Below are 21,520 nucleotides of genomic sequence, written 5' to 3'. Positions count from 1 at the left end.
TGTTTGTACACCTACTGTAATAAACATCATATAATAGTGTAATAGATTATAAATAGTCAAGACATTGCGATAACAACTTTTGATCCAGCATTACCGCTTGGGTCAACACCTGCTGTTATTTTCATTTTTCATCAAATCCTCGGTTTACAAAACACTCCTCCATCGGTTACTCGGATGTTGGTACTGTCTGTTTTTAATAAAGTGCATTTAATTTTTCCAAACAAAATTATTTAACATGCTTTCAATTTTTTCAAGTTACTTTCCCAGGTGAAAAAAAGTACATTTCAATAATGTGCTTAAAGTGCTCTATTTTCACGCACTAATTTTGTAATTAATACTAAAAATTCTTCTTTAGTGCTTCTTAAGATAATCTCAAGAACATCTAAGTGTACTCCACTGCGCTATTTTGAGACAACATGAAATATGAACTAAAATGTGCTTTTAATATACTATCTCTGTATTTAGTTACCACTTATAGTACATTTGAACCCATAGTGTACTACAAGTGATAACTAAACATATTTTTTTAAATACAGAGATAGTATATTAAAAGCACATTTGACAACTTATTGACATCTTGCTTTATTAATCACAATTTCTATATCTGATTTGATTGTTCACAAGGGTGTTGCATAAACATATTAATTGACATTGCATTTGTTGATAGTCTATTTGAAGAGAGACCCGAAGCTCTGGAAAATGAATCAACACATTTTAAAGCTAAAGGGATTTGAGATGCGTCATACAAAAACAAAGTAGCGTCATCAGCCAGCTGACTTATAATAATATGACTATTGTCAATTGTGATACCTTGTAAATTACAACTGGAAATATGCAGAGCTAAAACTGAGAGTCAAACAAGAATAAATATGGAGAAATAGGGCAGCCTTGTCTTATTCCACGCGACAAATCATCACAGTGAGACTGTTGTTGACTCGAGAAGTGCTCAGACCGATTCGTGGATGAATCGTTCAGAACGGATAGGTGAACCGGTTCGTTCAAACGATTCGACTCACAAAAACGACTCGGACATCGCTAATTGACAGTCCGCGCACCAACCATACGGGTAGGAACTGCCATCTATGCCTGTTCCACTCACCTGCTATCCTGCCATAGGCCTAAACGGACAAAAATAAACGAATGAGAAAATACAACCAAGAACGGAGGCAAACTGATTCCTTGGATTGAAAACGTTACATTGTTTCCCGAGGGTTCGAATGGAACGCCCGTGTTTGACAATAACTGGTCCAGGAGCGTTCAAATGATTTTTTAAAATCCGTTTGACGCGCAGCGCCAGTTGTGGTATTTTGGAGGGGGTGGAGGAGCGAGAGACGGAGGACCGCGCTAGAAACGCAGCAGCGAGAGCGGTGCTAGAGAAAAAACACACACGAAATATTCACAGGATCACCAGGACAAGGGAAGAAACCTAGCGGATTCACCCTGACGAATAAAAAAAGAGAAACTGCGTATTGCGGGTGCGTATATGTTTCGTTTCCCTCTGACAGACAGTGGTGTTTTCGCGAGCTCGTTACCTCGCGCGACAGCCAGCTGCGTAAAGATGCAATGGATGCGTTCATGAAATCACTGTAAACCATTTATATTTACCCACTATGGCTTTTCGTTAGAAGAAAACGCAGGATTTTTTTCAGTCTAGACGGCTTGCTAGTGCTTTTTTTGGGGGGGGAATGGGCGTCTTGCGTCATAGGTAAGAATAAGAGGAGATGTTTTTGAAGAGCGTCTGAATAAATTATCTGAACGCTCTGGCCGCAGTGTCAGCAACATCATCTGCCCGCATATTTTTATCGTGGATATAATTTCTGTTAGTGTGGGTATCCTGTTATAAACTCGACATGTTTTCATCGTCATGTTGTTGTCATTATGAACTCTGTTTTTGTAATCAGCATCGGTGTGTGCGGTAAATACTAAATGAGGCTCGTGGTGGTGACTGGGCCACTGGCAGCCCAAACCTGCTCTCTGCCTCTCGTGTTAGCGGTGACATCATTGATCACTGAACGTGGGCACGTCGGGGTCCATATGTCTCGTGCACTGTCAGGCCTCGAGGGCCACGGCGGGGCCATAATAATATTTGATATATGGCAAAAGCACCAATAACTTTGCGGGGATATTTTACGTGATGACGCATTTCTGCAGTTTGTTTATCGTAAACCAATGAATTAAGAAACTGCAGTTTATTTAGCGGCATATCATCAAAAATTATTTTAAATTTCAGTCATAAAAACCCTATTCACAAAAGTAACTCGTACTTTAGCTTTAAAGACCCCATAAAATAGTTTGACAGACAGTTTTAGAGAACATCTGATTGGAAAGAAATCGCTAGTATGGGATGAGTATTGCTGATCGGGTCTGTTTTTTATTGCTTTTTTTAAAGTCTCTTATGTTCACCAAAGGTGCATTTATTTGATTAAAATAGAGTAAAACTGTGATAATGTCAAATATTATTACAATTTAAAATAACTTTTATATTTTAATATATATTAAAATTAAAATTTATTCCTGTGATGCAAAGCTGAATTTTCAGCATCATTACTTCAGTCTTCAGTGTCACATGATCCTTCAGAAATCATTGTAACATGTGACCCTGGACCACAAAACCAGTCATTTTTTTTTTTTCTTTCTTTCTTTATACATCATCTGAAAGCTGAATAAATCGTTCCATTGATGTATGGATGTAAGGACAATATTTGGCAGAGATACAACTATTTGAAAATCTTGAGTCTGCGGGTGCAAAAAAATCAAAATATTGAGAAAATCGCCTTTAAAGTTGTCCAAATGAAGTCCTTAGCAATGTATATCCACTCATAAAAATACATTTTTGATATATTTACGGTAGGAAATTAACAAAATATCTTCATGGAACATGATGTTTACTTAATATCCTAATGATTTTTGGCATAAAAGAAAAATCAATAATTTTGAACCATATAATGTATTGTTGGCTATTGCTACAAATATACCCGTGTGACTTATGACTGGTTTTGTGGTCCAGGGTCACAAATGCTGATTTGATGCTCAAGAAACAATATATTATTATTATCAATGTTGAAAACAGTTGTGCTGCTTATTATTTCTGTGGAAACCGTGATACATTTTTTTTCAGGATCCTTTAATGAATAGAAAGTTCAAAAGAACGGATTGAAGTCTTTGTAAAATTATAAATCATCATCATTATTTTGGTACGTTTTCACAGAAGAGCCAAAGACTGTAATTTTATTTATTTTTATGTATATCCATGTTTCCACGTGACTTCAAATCTAACAGACATGAAAGAAATGTCACAAAACGCTTTCATGGGTTCTTTAAGATCACAACCTTTGACTTACAGTCTTCCTTAACTTTGATCTTTCCCTTTTTATTCTTCTATACCTCTTACTACTTCTTTTTTTTCTCTTGTTTGCTTGCACCCAGGCTGTCCTCTCATATTAAATAATGGTGTCCACAGTTTTTGCTGTGACACTGTCTGTCACACTGCTGCACCTAACTTCAGGTAATGTGCACATACTTGTACGTTTATTACTATTCGCTCAAGGCAAATATACATGCTGATCACTTTACAATTAATCTTTTAGTTTAAAGAAACTAAGTCTGATAGTTCTGTGGTCTTTTCAGGTGCATCTTTAGGGACATCACACACTGAGGCTCCTCCCACCGTGACCTCTAGTCCCCGCCCCTTGGGAGAACTCATCCATGCTGCACTTCTGAGTAAGGAGTATCTGGGCCACACCCCTAATAGCAGAGGTCAGTCTCACCTAAAAAAGAACACAGCACACTGCATAATTTCAATATCGAACCAGTTTGACATCATCACAATTTGAATTTTTCATTTTAAATCTGTGATTTTAACTCACAGGTACAACTACTAACCCGACCCAGGCCGTCCCGTCCATCAGAGAATCAGAACCCTCCTCCACAGTGATGTCACCAGGAATCCTCACTACAGCAGTGACCTCATCGGCTGCACCTCACGCAGGCCAATCAGGTTTTGGGAGTGCTGTGACATCACCACCAGCTGAAGAGGAGACCACAACTACACTAATTACTACAACAACAATAACAACAGTGCACACACCAGGTATCATAACCAACAGTTGAAAACATCGAATAATTTTCATTATGAGGCTCTAAACTTCACATATAATGTCCCTCAACAGGTCTTGGAGCATAAATGATTTCTAAATTAATATTTTAAGCTGCCTTTTAAACTTTTAAACTGTCTCTCTCAAGTTCAATGCAATGCCAGCCTGTCAGGAATGGAGGGAATAGTCGAGTCCCCTGATCCGCTCTCATCCTCATCTCCCTTTTCCCCACTGGAGTGCACCTACAGCATCACCGTGTATCCTGGATATGGGGTTGAGATACAGGTGTGATAGCCTCACTGTTTCCAAGGTTTCCATTGAAAACTCATTTAGCCTCTCTCTGGATCACTATGGTTACTGCCTGTTAGCATAGCTGATGCATCTTGTTGGCATTTGCATGGGCGATGTCACTTTAATGAGTTCTGGAATCTTTGTCCTTGATGCAATCTTAGGGAACGACATTATAAGCTGTTGTTATGGTAACACCACCTGTCTTTCTTGAAGGTAAAGAAAGTAAACTTGTCCAAGGAGGAGTCACTTACCATTCTGGAGCTGGGTGGGACGGCTCCTGAGCTTTTGGCCAATGAGACGCTAATGAGCGAAGGTCAGGTGATTCGTAGCTCAACCAACCAAGTGCAGATCCACTATAAGAGCCTGAAGCAAGCCAATCATGGTGTTTTCAGCTTTCACTATCAAGGTATTTTTTTCTTTTAACTATTGTTCAAACGTTTGGGGCATGCGAGATTTTTTTAAATGTTTTGAAAAGAAGTCTCCTGGGCTGCATTTATGCTGCATTCACATCATGTTGTAATTACCGTAATTTCGAGAAGACAACGTGCGACATTCTTCTCTGACCTGTTAAAGTCCTTGGAATGAAAATTATGCGTTTCTATGGCAACACTATCAGTGCCTAAATAAATCTGCAGCGGTCAGGTGGTGCAAGTCGGACCTCTTAGAAATTCCCAGTTTACAAGTTGTATCCTTTTTACAAGTTGGAATCTTGAAAATACGGAAATAACGATGTGACTTGAACACAGCTTTATTTGATCATAAATACAATAAAAATAACGATATTGCGAAATATTATCACAACTTAAAATAACTGTTTTCTATTTTAATCTCTTGAATGAATGATTCAATGACAAACACATTTTTAACAGTCACTTGTCGCCACCTAGTGGCATAACAATGTAATTGATACAGTCGTTACTCTATTTTGATCGCTACCATAGACATCAGTGTTTATATCTGAAATATAAACTTTTATCTCAGTACTTCTGTGATTTTTTTTGAATATTTATGAGGCAGAAATAACGATGCTGTGTGGTTGAAAAGACTATTTGTGAAGCTGTCCAATACCTATACATGATAACTGCTCTCTCTGGGTCATCGGCAGCGCAATTGCAGATCTGAATGGTCCGGTGTGATTTTATCAGGGTTAAATAGACACATGTAAATCATTGTCATTTAGGAATAAGACTGCGTTGGTGTTTGAATCCAGATTGCAATCTTTTAACGATTAATCATGCAGCTCTACTGTACAGTAATTGAATTGTAATTTGCCTGTTTTGACATAACAGGAATGACAGAATTGTCTTATTCTTTTAAATTCCAGCGTTCCTCCTGTCCTGCTCATTCCCCCTGTCCCCTGAGGGTGGTGGAGTGACTGTAACTGACATCCATCCTGGTGGTCAGGCTCACTTCCATTGCGATCCAGGATTTGAGGTCAGAGGTCATGAGGTTGCAACCTGTTTGAACTCCACCCGACCAAAATGGAGCACTCCAGAACCCCAGTGTGTGGGTGGGTTGCATTTTTGTCCCTGCTCAGTTATTTATTTTTTTCATTATCTACAGTTGATTAAAGACACCTCAATTTATGTCATTGTGTATAAGCATTCACATATGTTTTTGTATATTAAAGCTGTATCCTGTGGAGGATGGATTAGAAATGCTACAGTTGGCCGCATCCTCTCTCCAACCCTCCCCTCTGCAAGTAACCATAGCAGTGGTAGCAACCTGAGCTGTCATTGGCTGCTGGAAGCCAAGGAAGGCCATAGGCTCCACCTTCATTTTGAGAGGGTGGCTCTTGATGAAGATAATGACAAGTAAGAGTTCATGTCTTGCTCACTCATGTATTAAGTTACTTGTCTTATATCTCTATTGGGCACAGCCGCACACATCTGAAGCGTGTTTCAGATAGTGAGCGAGCATATAAGCTATACAGAAGTTTGCTGCTGAAACCTACCCCTCTTCCTGTACAACCTGCCATGATCTTGATCCTTCCAGAATCATCCCATTCTCTTAATGTAATTTTCTTTCCTTTTTTCCATGCTCCTCCTCCCTTTCTTAGGCTGATTGTGCGCAGTGGGAATAGCTCTACAGCTCCTCTCCTCTTTGATTCGGATCTGGATGACGTTCCAGAACGAGGCTTTGTGAGCGAGGGAATGTCTCTCTATGTGGAGCTCACAGCAGATTCTTCCTCCATCCCACTGCTGCTGGCACTCCGTTACGAGGGTAAGACAACCTGCTATACTTTCAACAAAATGGTTTTGTTCACTGTTCAAAAAGAGCCTATGTATATTTCATCACTATACGCCATATAAATCACTATTAATGTTAGTATTTTCATTAACTCAAAAACTTTTTTACATTCATATAGTTCTTATCAGATGCTTGTCTAAAGAATGCAGAATGATGATGGCACGCTAATTTTTAGAAACCCCCCCCCCTCAAAATTACAATTTTGTACCTTCTAGTCTAGGTTCTACAGATACTTTCACTCTCACTTAATAACTTTTTCATCCTTCCTCTTCTTTCTCTCTCTTTCAGCCTTTGATGGGGAACATTGTTATGAGCCTTACCTGCCTCATGGGAACTTCAGCAGCAGCGACATCACCTTCCCACTGGGTACTGTAGTAACCTTCTCATGCTCTCCTGGTTTCGTCATGGAGCAGGGCTCAGGAGTTATGGAGTGTGTTGACCCCAATGACCCTCACTGGAATGAGAGTGAACCTGTCTGCAGAGGTATGACATCACATATATTCTTATACAGTAGTCAACATTTGAAGTGGATCGAGAAAGTTCATCAAAGTTGTCCTAAGAAGAAGGTTTTAGGACATCTTTGATGAAAGGTTTTGATCCACTTCAAATGTTGACTACTATATTTGCCACATATAGCTGTACAGCATCTGTACACTACCATTCAAAAGTTTGGGGCCATTTTATTTATTTATTCATATTTTTATTCAACAAGGATGCATTAAATCAGTCAAAAATAAAGCCCAAAGTATACTTCAAACACACAGCCTTGCAAAGCAATTGACTCACACATGTACACAGGCTTTCTCTCGCCACAAGTCACAACCCATGTAAACATCTTTGTATTTCATGCTAGAGTTGTACAAATGAGGGTACTTTCTAGCCTTTTAGCGCAATCTTTCATCTATGTAGGACTTCATCGACGCTGTAGCTTGAATGTGTTCCGGTCTGTTCTGTTTATGCAGTTTTTTCATCAACTACGTACTTTGTGTATCGATGCCCCCAGGGCACGGTTGCCACCTTGTGAATAAACTAATTACTGCAAACAATTTTTTAAATGTGCAAGCTGCGCGAACTTGTATGTGTGGTTACAAAACAGTACACATTGCAGTATGCACATACTCTTCTGATTAGGGCTGGGTATTGACACAATTTTCGTGATTCGATTTCTATTCACATGCTTGCGATTCGATTCGATATTGATTATTTTGGATGTACTATTTTAATTACAGTACATGGTAAATTTTGTAGAGGAAAAAAATCTCTCAACTAATGCTGTAAACTACACATGGGAGTCAGTTTGTACTACTTTACTATAATATTGAAGGTTAAAATTAACTTATTCATATACAAACACTTAAATTACACTCAATTGTGTTTTTTATAATAAATAAAGTGTAGAATTACTTAATCATATTTCTACTCCAATTCTTTTTTTTTTTGTTGAAATATAAACATTTAAATCCTGTCATAAGTGATTTATTCAAACATGCATTAAATATTGAAGAACATTAAAGATTATAATGAATATGTTACGGTGCATAGCTATATTTATCAGAATGTTGCTATGACACATTAAACAGTACCAAAACGGTATTTCTTTTTTGAATCTCGTAATAAGATGGAATCTGCTTCATATCAAAAGTAACAAAGCACAAAGATTATTGCGATTTATTGGATGGGAAGCGCTACATATTCTGCTCATTCATCAACTGAAAACAGACTAGACTAATCGATTCTTGGGATTTAAGAATCGATATTGGTTCGTAAAAATGAGAATCGATTAAAATCGAGAAATCAATATTTTTTACCCAGCCCTACTTCTGATGATAAAATTCGCGTCACACGCACTATACGCTGACCCTCGCGTAAAAAGTGAAGTATACTATGGGCTTAACAGTAAAGTTGAAAGTGCTTGAATTCAATTTGAAATAAATTTTGTGAAAATTATAACCCTCCCCCTTAGTCTTAGTATAATTTTTTTTGGAATATTATTTTACAGTCGGTGTCCGAGTGTTTTCCATTACGATACTTCCCCTTGCTTGTTATTAGGTGGAGTTTGGACATTTGAGCTGTGACACTTGCTGTCTGAAATGAACATTCTTATAGGTGTGTGCAATTTTGAATATGGACTATTAAAAGGTCTCCACGCAGTTATTCACAATCACAAAAGTTTATCATTTGTACGAGTTTTAAAGCTTTTAAAGGTGTATCCTCTCAGAAAAGCAGGTGTCAGTCCAGCACAAAAATAAAAAAGTTTAACCGGCAAGGCTTTAAAACTCATGCAAATAATAAACTTTTGTGATTGTGAATCATTTATTATTTGCAAGACTTTTAAAGCCTTTTTATCCGTGTGCTGGACTGACACCTGCTTTTCTGAACGGATACACCCAAAGTGGACACACTCTAAAAGTCTGTCAAACACTGCATTTGCTGGACAAAGTTATCATTTGCATCTTATTCTACTAATACTGTCAAATACACACAAGGTTTACACCATCGGTTAAGTGTAAAGTGAAAGTAAACAATTGAGAGAAAATCGAATGCGTGTAAATACATTACATGTGCGCATTCAACAGAAGAAATTTATTCGGGTTCTACGGTGAGTAAATAATGACAGAATTTCCTCTTTTTTTTCAATTTCTTTAATACAGTAGCTTTAACAAGAAACTTTTAAATTAATTAATTTAAATTAATATTTTTATCTTCTTCCACTTTGGGCTGAAAGTCTCTCATTCTTTTTTATCTATTTTTATCTTTTTTAATATTTTGTTAACTTGTAAGTCTGCTTTTTTAATATAGGGAAATTAGTTTGACTGTACTGCTCAGTCACTGAAAATAGTAAAACCAACATGAAAAAGATTTCTGATCAAATCATGAATTGATGTATTTTTGCCATATCGCCCACCCCTACTTATTAATAAGAATATTTTGCATATTATGTTGAGTTAGCTTTCCCCCATTTGGGGCGTTTTCCCCCACTCTACACTAAATTCACAATTGCGAGTTACAAAGTCAGCATTGCGTGATATAAAGCCACAATTGTGTCTTATAAAGTTTTCAGAATTTATATTGCTAATTTATATATCTCAATTCTTTTTTTTTTCTCAGAATTGCAAGTTTATGTCTGACTTTATAAGCCACAATTACGTTCCAAAAAAATCCTTTTTTTCCCCACTCAATTGCAAAATTTATTTTTATAATATTCTCTCTATATTATAGTTTTTACTCAAGTAATGATTCATAAAAAATGAAAACCAAAACTAGTGTGGAAAGATTGTAAACATTAGGGATAAGAAAGCTGCAAACGGTTTTAATATATTTCCGAAATTGATGTACAAATAATTCTGTACCTCTTTTGGATTAAAATGGATGCAAATGAAATAGGAGGGTTAAAATGTTAAGTACTGTAAGAGGTCTTTCATGACGCTCCATATGCTAGGATTTGAATTTCATAGGTGCTTCATATAAGATAAATGGTGCTTTAAAAAAATCCTTGAATCTGGTGTTTGCAACGATGACTCAACAGAGTTGGGATCCATTTGCATCTGTATACACAGGCAGGGGTCGATCACCAGCGCCAGATACAAACACGGCTAAGCAGAGACGTAGTTGTAAACCAGGCAGTAGGTCAGGGCAGGCAGCAAACAGGAAATACACAATCCAGGCAGACAGAGAACAAAGGTCAAGGCAGGTGGCGATGTATCGTAAACAGGGAAAACAGTCCAGGGTCATACACAGGGAAATCATAAACTGTAATAAACGTTCAGAGTTGTTAGCCACGGCAAAACAAAACTTTGCAGTGAGTGAGTGTGAGCGTGCTGGTTAAATAGTCCACGGGATTGGCTACAGGTGTGCACGTGATCAGCAGGTACGGGAACATGGGAAGTGGAGTCCAGGGGGGGGAGATCAATACTTGGGTGATGGTGTCCTCAGGCGGCGATCGGAGGGAGCCACAGAGGCTTGATTTGTGACACTGTTCATGAAGGAGTGGGAACCCTGGTATTTAGTAACACAGCACTTTTCAACATTTATAATAATAATATTAATAATAAATGTTTCTTGAGCAGCAAATCTTCATATCAGAATAATTTCTGAAGGATCATGTGACACTGAAGACTGGAGTAATGATGCTGAAAATTCAGCTTTACCATCACAGGAATAAATTACATTTTAAAAATAAAAAAGTAGTTTGTAATAATTGTAATAATATTTCACAATATTACTGTTTTACTGTATTTTTGATCAAATAAATACAGACTTAGTGACAAAAGAATCTTTTTTTCAAAAACATTACATTATCACAGCGACCCCAAACTTGTGAACTTTAGTGCATGTCCCAAATTGCACAATCATCTGTTGATTTTCATTAGAACTGTCAATTGTCAACTCTTTAATTAGTGTAATTATAACGAAAATAATTCATGTAACATTAAAGTGACTCATAGTTAATTCAAAGATCATTCTAAGTACCTTATCAAATTTTAAAACCTTCTAAAATTGTACCTATTGGGAACTTCATCTCGTCTGATCACTCAGGCCTAATAATACTAAGGGTGCGTTCACACTTGTCATGTTTGGTTTGATTAAAACGAACCTGGTGCAATTGCTCTGTTAGTGCGGTTCATTTGAACATGTGTGAACGCTGCTATCCGAACCCTGGTGCGCACCAAACAAGTGGACCGAGACCGCTGAAAAGATGGGTCTCGATCCGCTTCCAAACGAACTCTGGTGCGGTTCGAATGATATATGAACGCAACACGGACCAAAGACATGTAAACGAAACAAAAACAGGAAGATGACAACCTAAAAAGGACAAAATCCTCACGCATGTCGGTTTTTCTTGTCATAGTCGCGAGTTTGCCCATAACAGGCATCAGACGTACGTCTCTACACAGCAGATCGTTTGTGTGTGACGGATGGATTCCCGCCGCTCTTTTGACTACTTTACACATTTTATAAGCTCTTCACGAGTTCCCAGTTCGGTAAGTTCTGTCTCAAAATAGGCAATACGTCATAAAATCTGACCAATCAGGTTGTGAATGTATCCCTATGCCTTAAGGTTCGGTATATTTTGGTACGGTGATAAAATTGCCAATCTGAACGCTAATCGGACCAGGACTAAATATTTTTTTTTCTTCTTTGGTCCGGACCAAATGAACCAAACGAACCGAACTACAAGTGTGAACGCACCCTAAAGCTATTCTAATAAGAGCCCGTACACACAGAGGCACGTTTAGCTGTATACATAAACATTTTGTATCTTATCCCATTTCGTCGAGACGGATCCAATGTTTTGGGAGCCTGAAACCGCTATTTTTTGAAACCGGGTCCCAGAGTGGATAAATCAGAAAATTACACCCTTGCGTTTTCGTATGTACAGCAAATCCGTATATTTTGTGAAACGATTTTGTCATCACCCCATGTCTCGACCCTAGTCAGACATTGCTACGTCACATAACAGCAACAACAACAAAAATGGTGGATTGCATGCTTGTGTTTGTGCTGCAGAAGCTACTCAGCCTATTAGCTTTACTGAAGTAAAGCTTTATTACTAAGCATTACTAAAGTTTGTATACAGCGCGCAAGGTTTATGCGCATGCTCCATGACTTATTCTCCATTTTTAGTGTATTCTGTGGCAGAATTACAGTGCTCCATACTGGTCTGGCATGTATACTACATTGTTTTGAGTCGGTTTCAGTGGTTTCCTCTTTCTCCTCTGCTCAGCTCTGTGTGGCGGAGAGCTCACGGACCCAGTGGGAACAGTGTTGTCTCCTGACTGGCCACAGAGCTACTCTAAAGGACAGGACTGTGTGTGGCAAATACATGTCAGCGAGGACAAACGCATCGAATTGGATGTACAAATGTAAGTAAATCTTTTTGATTGTTTGTGTTTAGATCTTTTTATGGTTTAATTCTAATTTCCTCTCTTTTGCTTGCAGTTTGAACATCCGGCATAACGACATCCTCACTCTATTTGATGGTCATGATCTGATGTCACATGTGATTGGACAGTACCTGGGCTCAAGAGAGAGGTTCAGGGTTGTATCAGGAGGTTCCGAAGTCACCATTCAGTTTCAGAGCGATCCTGATGACTCTACGTTTATACTGAGCCAAGGCTTCCTCATTCACTACAGAGGTAAATCATCAAAACGGTTGTGCCTTTTTCATGTGTTTTGTGTTATTGTTTACTGTGATGTCACTTCCTTTCATTTCTTGCAGAGGTGGAACCAAATGACACATGCCCTGCCCTTCCGCAAATTGAGTTTGGCTGGAGCAGCTCCTCCCACCCGTCTCTGGTGAGAGGCAGTGTGTTAACCTATCAGTGTCAGCCTGGTTATGACATTGTTGGCTCTGACATCATCACCTGTCAATGGGATCTATCCTGGAGCAACAACCCGCCCACCTGTGTGAAAAGTGAGCCAAGTTATGATTATATTTTTATGGCTAGAGAACACATTAGAGTACTTCATAGTTCACTGATAAGTGAAGGGTTATGGTTGTTCATTGTTTGGTGGCCAGTTATTTGCCAGTTTCATTAATTGATTAATATTGTACACAATCTCTTTTTCTCTTGGCTTTAACGTGCCTTCAGTCCAGCAGTGCCCTGACCCAGGAGAAGTGGTCAATGGAGCGCGCTCAGTACATCCGGAGTCTGGTTTTGCTGTGGGAACTGTGGTACGCTTCACATGTAACCAAGGTTATCAGCTGGAAGGCCCGAGCCAGATCTCCTGCCACGGCAGAGACACCGGCATGCCCAAATGGAGCGACCGCAGCCCAAAGTGTGTCTGTGAGTACATGTTCGTAAGGTGTGCGAGGGACTGCGTCTGGTGGGGGGAAAATTGATTTTCAAAAATGAGAAATGTTTCTTGAACAGCAAATCACCATATTAAAATAATTTCTGAAGGATCATGTGACACTGAAGACTGGAGGAATGATGCTGAAAATACAGCTTTACCATCACAGGAATAAATTATATTTTAAAATACATTAAAATAGAAAACAGTTATTTTAAACGGTAACAATATTTCACTATATTATAGTTTCTACAGTATTTTTGATCAAATAAATGCAGCCTTGGTGAGCATTAGAGACTTTCAAAAACATTAAAGGGGTCATGACATTTTTTTTTTAAATTATTTTAATATGTTCTGTGAGGTTCACTTATAATGATAATGTTAAAGTTTTTTTGCACACAAAAAAGCAAAAACAAATATATATGTGTGGAAAAAAAAATATTTTCAACCTTCATTCTTCCTTTTGAAATGATCAGTTTTTAAGGGGCGGCTCCTTTAAGGCTTGTCATTATCCATATAAAGCTGTCATTTACAGACAAAGCATTATGAAATCGGTTACTTGTAGGGGTGAGCGATATGGCAAAAATATCATATCACGATTTTTTTCAGGAAAATCAAAATCATGATTCACGATGTTTATCACGATTCTTCATGTTGTTTTTACTATTTTGCAAGTGACTGAGCATTACAGCCAAACTAATTTCCCTATTTTAAAAAAAGCCTTACAAATTAACAAAATATAAAAAAAAATGGCAGACATTTAGGCCAAAGTGGCGAAGATAAAAATCTTTGTCATTATTTTTTATCTGTTATTTGTTGTAGAAAAACATTATACACATTATACAAATTAAATTAATAAAATGGTTTATTTTTTCAGCTACAGTAGGTATATTTAACAATAGTATTCAAGTAAAAAATTAAATGAACAAATATAAAAATATAACATTATACTTCACTGTATAAATCATACATTGATTCTTAATAAAGCTATATGTATTAAAGTTCTCCGTCAAGAGCAGTGGGGGATTTTCTCTTTAGGGATAATTAGGGATAATTACCCCCCAAAATCTGCCATAATATACTCTGTCTAGTTGTTTTAAACTCTGAGTTTCTTTCTTCTGTTGAAAATAAAGTTATTTTGACAAATGTAACCAGACAGTTGCTAGAGACCATCAACTGTTAACCCAAAATCTCCAAAATATTTTATTTTGTGTTCTGCACAAGAAAGAAATTAATACAGTTTTGAAAAAAACATTACAGTGTGTAAATAATGACAAAAAGTTTAATTTTTGGGTGAACTATCCCTTTAAGGACAAGCCACCGCATGGTATTAGGCTGCTCTGTCACTTTAAAAACCTGCGCGTATATCTAATATACAGTCACGCATCCAATTTTCTCTCAACTGTTTACTTTCCCTTTAGACATAACCAACTGTGTTTATGTAAACTTTGTGCGTATTTGACAGTATTAGAGCAATCGGACTCTAAAGATAACTTAGCAGCTAATCAGGTGCTGTTTGACAGGCTTTTAGTGCCTGTGCGCTTCGGGTGAAGGCGCTCTGAAAAACGCATGTCACAACAGCGCATCAGCGCGTGAAAGAAAAGCTTAACCGGCAAGTCACATGAAATAAAGAACTTTTGTGGATTGAAGTGTCCCGTGAATATTACTCTACTGCTGCATTAAAATGTGATGTGAATGTACATCACGTTGAACAGTATGCTGAGACGAAGGCGCTGGAACTGCAACTGATAGAAAGCACTGTAGCGATCAAAAATCGTTATATCGCACACCCAAACTTGTGGTTTGTAATGCTGCTGCTGTCACATTTGGCTGCTTCATCTGTCAACAAAAGTTTCTTTGCACACTCTTCATTACACTGTATTTCCTTCACAAAACTATCTGAAGTCAAATGCTCTGAACAAACATATAATCCGTGAGGCCATTAAAATAAACCATCCACTTGTTCCTGACGCTGGTATCCTTCTTAAGTCTGTACAGAGATTCAAATGAGCTGTTTAAACAGGACAAATCAAAGCAAACATTCCTTTACGCTTCAATTTACTCTTCCATTTGTTGGCAGACTCAAGCATGTAGAGTGAAGTGAACGGGCATCTGTTTACTGTAACCAGTGTAGACAGTGTCATTGACTATAATAGGTTCTATTTGCTTCTGACACATGTCAGTTATGTAAAACTGTTCATTGATGTCTTGCTTTGGAGGCAGGCATATGGAAATGCATTTGCCCATGTGACATCACAAGTCCCCCAATATCCAAAAAGCTGTTTTTAGAGCTTGATTAAATAAATGCTTTGTTTATAATGAAGAGGATGTTATAAGCTCTGAAACTTTCAGGATGTTTTAATGGTAGAAAGACTGCTTATGTGTCAAAAGATCAAGAAAAATTTGATTTCTCATGACATGACCCCTTTAAGAAAATCTTACTAACCGCAAACTTTAAATGCTAGTGCATGCAGGATAAAACTTTACAGATACAGCTAAATATATTAGCCCAAGTACCAGTGGAGATTGATCTCTAATGTACTAACCAATAAACCCTCAATTAAACATGTTGCCTGCCTTTTTTTCTGCTAAACAGTAAAATATGATCCATGCCCAAACCCGGGCGTGCCGGACAATGGTTACCAGACTCTGTACAAGCACAGTTACCAAGCAGGTGAGACGCTACGTTTCTTCTGCTATGAGGGCTATGAGCTCATTGGGGAAGTCATCATCAACTGTGTCCCAGGACACCCCTCTCAGTGGAATAGCCCACCACCCTTCTGTAAAGGTATGTGAATGTGAACTAGTCCAATACATGGAGTTGCCATTTTTATTGGAAGAAATTAATAATTTAATCTGAATAAGTTTATCTTAAGAAATTAATAACATTTTCTTTGTTTTGTAGTGGCCTATGAAGGGTTACTGGATGATCATAAATTGGAGGGTAACATGATTTTCATTGTATTAGTGACATTCATATCACTTTGATAATCTGGCCAACTGTGTCATGTAATGATGTCCATGCTATTAACTTTCCTCTATTCAGTTTCTCAGTCATTAGAGGCATCTCATCAAATGCTGAGTGAGAACATTGCATTGGCTATCATCCTGCCAATCATTCTGGTCATCCTTTTGATTGGTGGAATCTACATGTACTACACCAAGTAAGTTTAAGAGGCTGATTTTGCTTTGTGTTAAACTTTTTTTTTTAACATGAAATCAAATTGAACCCTATTAACTTTCTTAATAAATGTACCCAGTGTTATTTTGATTAATACATGTATTATTTATTTTTAAGCATTATTAAATACAATTCTGCTCTAAAATAATTCACATTACCAAAGTAAAATGACTTGCAAGTACTATTCTGTGTTGGCTTTAAAATTCAGTTGTTTTCACTGATAATTGTCAAAACAGCTTCACAGCTGCTTCTTATTTAGCTCTTCTGTGCTAACAACTCTCTCACCATCACAGTGTGTGTAGGTGGCAGTGGAAACCGTTGTTCTGGAAGTCTCTCTCTCACACCCACTCCTACAGTCCCATTACAGTGGAGTCTGACTTTAACAACCCTCTCTATGAGGCAGGGGTAAGATGCTAACAACCTAGTGGAATTTATACTTATTTGTACGTATATGTTTGTAGCCTGAAGTCTATTGTAGTCAGTTGATTTGAATGGTATCATTTAAACGACTCGCTCGTTTAAATGAGTTTCTGAGCAGAAGTCACAGCACAGAATTCTCTCTCTTACTTTATGTATAGAATATTTATAGCTACACGAACATTAAAATGTTCAGGGTCAGTACGATTTGTCTCTTATGCTGCAATTATTTAATCAAAAATGCATTAAAAATACAAATCAAATTTGTGAAATATTATTCAAATTATATTTGTATAATTATTCATGTTGAAAACAGTTGCTGCTTAATTTTTTTTGTGGCAACCATGACACATTTTCCTCTGGATTTTTTGATGAATAGAAAGTTCAGAAGGACAGCATTTATTGAAATAGAAATCTTTTGTAACAGTAAATGTCTTTACTGTCGCTTTTAATTTATTTAATGCATCCTTGCTGAATAAAAGTATTGATTTCTTAAAAAAAAATCTTACTGACCCCAAAATATTATACGATAGAGTAGATGCTGCTGTTTGTCATCATGTTTTAGTTTCCGTTAAAAATTAGGATGTTTTATTTTGTTGTTGTATTTAGTGTTGATATATATTAGCTAATGGTCTCACTCATAATGAGTTAATTTATTCAGGAACCCTAATTCTTTGGATAAATACCACCATTATATTATATTATATTATATTATATTATATTATATTATATTATATTATATTATATTATATTATATTATATTATATTATATTATATTATATGTAAGCAGTAAGGTACTCAAGGCTAGTGCTGTACCGTGAATAAGTCACAGCTGAAGGGCGCTGTTTGGCACGACGTGAAGCGATGTGCCTGCAACCCCTTCAGCCATGACTTATTCATGATACAGCACTAGCCTCGAGTACCTTACTGCTTTTATAAAACGGTTACCACACAATACAAATATTAAAGCCAAAAATATGTATCAATGCAACTTTCATGAAGTAAACTTTCACTTAAAGCCTTCCTTCCGCCGGAAAAAATAGTCCCTGACTGTGAACAGCAACAGAAGTTACATTATTAGGCCATTAGATGGCGGCAAAGATTGTTTTTATGAGTGTGTCAGTCAATAGTGAAGACTTTTACATTGAAAAGACTGGATTGATGTGAACACGGAACAAGACGCAACTGAAAAATGCTTTGACTAGCGCTGTCAGTCACGGGAAAACCCCTGAAATGTTAAAAGGACAGGATAATACATTGGACATTTAAACAGATTTTTTATTATGAAAATAGGACTGAGCTGAAGGAAAATGCTAAATCTGAATGCAGGTAATAAACTCGCTTGATCTCTTTCTCACAATTCTACATAATACAGTAAGCTTCAATGAACAATATCAATTGAGAACATACAGTTTACGTTGCTAAGAGTGGTTGCTAAGTGTGTTGTGTAGTGATACACAGAACCGTTGGGTGAAGCGGTCATAGCAGTGTTTTATCGTGAATAAAACACAGCTATTGACCAATCAGAATCAAGGACAGGAACTAACCATTTTATATTATGCTGCGTTCACGTCACTTCGTATTTACCAGAATCTTGAAATGACAACATGTGACGTTACATTCGGAGCTGTTCACGTACTTTTGGTCCCTTGACTGGGAATTATGCGTTTCCATGGCACCACTATCAATGCCTAAATGAATCTACAGCGGTCAGGTGGTAACGTACATGTGGGAGCTTTCAGAAAACTCCCAACTTACAAGCTGTAATTACGAGCTCTACGAGGACGTGACCGCTTTTTACAAGCTAGAATCTCGTAATTACTGGTATTATGAGGCCGCATAAACGCACCTTTATATTATATTATAAAAAAAGATGTTGCCCTCTTAAATAGTTAATTTTGGTTAGTAGTTTGTAGTGAAGCTAACGTCTTTTCAGTAGAATTTTCCATCGTATGTGTTGGTAAAGTGTGCATGTTTTTCCCTCTCTCTCACTGTAGGACACACGAGAGTATGAGGTGTCCATCTGAGACAGGAGTCTTCAAATGAATCCAAATTGTGGGTGAATGAAAAGGAGAAGAAAAGGAAGGATACTGTTATTTTTCTCTCTTTCCGCAAGACGTTCATTTGTTTTATTCGGTTAATTACAACACATTAATCCCGCTCTACACAGTCTCTCTCTCCTCTCTCTTGGTCGTTTCACTGATGTTTGTGCTTTACAAGTGCGTGTGCTTGTGAGTTTATACAGGTGCCTCTGTATGTTAGCTTGTGTTTACGTGTGTGTATGTTATTGGTATCAGAGTAATGAAGTACTGAAAGTAACAACAAAATTGTTGCAAGTACATATTGTAAGAAGGATTTCTACAGTCAGGCATGTTTTGTAACAGAAGGCTTTGTGCCTCAAGGACTGTAAAATGGTGAAAGATTGAAAGAGAACGACAAAGTGAGATGGGGGAGAGAGAGAACGAGAGAGACTTGGACAGAAGTGAGACAAAGTACACATACGTATATAATCCGAAATACAGAAACTATACTCTCATGTTCCCATGTTTGTATACAGGTACATGGCCACACATTCATATACATACACACGATGACAAGAACATATTGAATGTAAATATTTTGATTGAATATTGAGTATACAAAACAGATTCAGTGCCAAAATACATCCCATAATGTGACGCCACTTCATGTTTCACTGGTTGCCATAGTATTTCTCACATTATTATGTAATAATGAGGACAATGCCAGCATTTCATATTGTTCTTTGCTGTTTCTTAAAAATCTATTTCTGCTTGATGTTGAATGACCATGTTTCAGAGGAGCGGAATGTCCTCTCGCTTACGGCACGCAACGATTGTATATTTTACCGCTTCAGCTTAGGATTCATGATCAATTATACTTACTGTCATTGTTATCAGAGTTGATGTTGTTGCATATGCACTATGTTGAGGAAAATATATACAGAAAAAAACTGCTTGCTGTGACGCAGTAATCGAATTGAAATGCTTTTTATAAATTGCATTTTTTTTTTATTTATTTATCTCATGGTTTATTGTTAATATGCAGTGAGTTTCGTCTTTTCCACTGTGCCATTACCAGAGCTCATGTTGTGGAGGTCTTTGTTGCATTATAGTATTACTTGATTGTTATTTATTTATCAACATAATATACTTGTCATGAAGACATTTATTTGCTGAGATTTAAGATTAAATAAAAGTCTCTGTTGGATGGTGAACATGTCTTTCATAAATTAATCTTTATGTTTTATAATAATACTAATAATAATAATAATAATACACAATTCTTGATGTTTGCAAAAGTATTAATTAAAAAGTAATACAAAATATATATATTAAAAGTTATAAATAAATATATATATAATTTCTTAATATACAATTAATAAATCTGCTAATAGCAAGACTTGTGCGTGTGTGTGTGTGTGTGTGTGTGTGTGTGTGTCAAGTCAAGTCACCTTTATTTATATAGCGCTTTTTACAATGCAGATTGTGTCAAAGCAGCTTTACATTGATAACTGGTACACATGTGTTCATACATTCTATATATTCCACATTCCCTGTGTGTGTGTGTGTGTGTGTGTGTGTGTGTGTGTATTAACACATTTGTGAAAAATGGGTCATTCTGAAGAGCTCAGTGAATTCAAGCATGGATGCCACCTTTACAATATGTTAGTTTGTGAAATTTCATCCCTGCTAGGCGACTCTGGGTTTGGCGGATGCCATGAGAACGTCACCTGCATCACCAGAACATCATCTGCCTGACTGCAATGTGCCAACTGTAAAGTTTGGTCGAGGACGCATAATGGTATGGGGCTGTTTTTCAGAGGTTGGGCCCTTACTTCCACACTGAAGGTGAGTCATTCCACGATGCCGGTACGATTTGGACTTACACATTTTTAGATTTTTTACCAAAATGTATTGCTTTTCTGAACACCCCACAACATTAATGACATATTTAACTTCCAGAAAAACATATTTTCCCATCTCAGGCATCAAATCCCTATTATTATTGGTCATTATTTTAAGTTATGTACACTATGGGAGCTCTCTGAATATTATTATAAAATGTATTTGTGATAAAATCAACATTTTCCTATTAATCAGATGTCCCTCACACTAATTCAGTAATTGCAAATATAAAAGTTACATAAAATCTCACACTTTTGCTATACTAAAGCCTGAAATGGGCACTTTTTGTGACAGCAACCTCATTTTTGATCAAAGGCTTAACTTCAGAATTTGAACTACAATCAGTATTCTTATGATTGCTCTGAACATTTCAGACAGAATTTAACAAACTTTAAATTACTTTTTCATAAACTTAACAAAATAAAAAAATAAATAAAAATGTAGGTGTAATGGGGTTGACTGTGACGGGGTTGTGATTTTTTTGCCCAAAACCAAGTGAATAAATGGAGAGCGCATGGCATGCATGATATTAAAGAATCATGAATAATGCTGAAATGACAAAGATA

The 21,520-nt window shown here is 37.0% G+C and overlaps 1 protein-coding gene across 2 annotated transcripts; it reads left to right on the top strand.

Moving 5' to 3' along the window:
• The first annotated feature begins 1,134 nt into the window (after positions 1-1,134).
• On the top strand, positions 1,135-20,249 carry sez6l2 (seizure related 6 homolog (mouse)-like 2). 2 transcript variants are annotated; one of them, XM_067373259.1, is made up of 19 exons: positions 1,135-1,475; positions 3,427-3,505; positions 3,628-3,756; positions 3,869-4,090; positions 4,243-4,379; positions 4,599-4,791; positions 5,710-5,895; positions 6,016-6,199; positions 6,445-6,608; positions 6,924-7,118; positions 12,361-12,499; positions 12,576-12,772; positions 12,856-13,050; positions 13,229-13,423; positions 16,027-16,218; positions 16,336-16,374; positions 16,477-16,594; positions 16,905-17,016; positions 19,026-20,249. In XM_067373259.1, the coding sequence occupies exons 2-19, from the start codon at positions 3,448-3,450 to the stop codon at positions 19,053-19,055; spliced, it is 2,685 nt and encodes an 894-aa protein (XP_067229360.1). In that variant the 5' UTR covers positions 1,135-1,475; positions 3,427-3,447; the 3' UTR covers positions 19,056-20,249. The 2 variants fall into 2 exon arrangements, with proteins under 2 accessions (XP_067229360.1, XP_067229367.1); XM_067373266.1 differs by lacking the exon at positions 3,427-3,505.
• The last annotated feature ends 1,271 nt before the right edge of the window (positions 20,250-21,520 follow it).

Source organism: Chanodichthys erythropterus, chromosome 3 (assembly GCF_024489055.1).
Source record: "Chanodichthys erythropterus isolate Z2021 chromosome 3, ASM2448905v1, whole genome shotgun sequence".
NCBI classification, from domain to species: domain Eukaryota; kingdom Metazoa; phylum Chordata; class Actinopteri; order Cypriniformes; family Xenocyprididae; genus Chanodichthys; species Chanodichthys erythropterus.
This window is presented reverse-complemented; position numbering and strand designations above follow the sequence as displayed.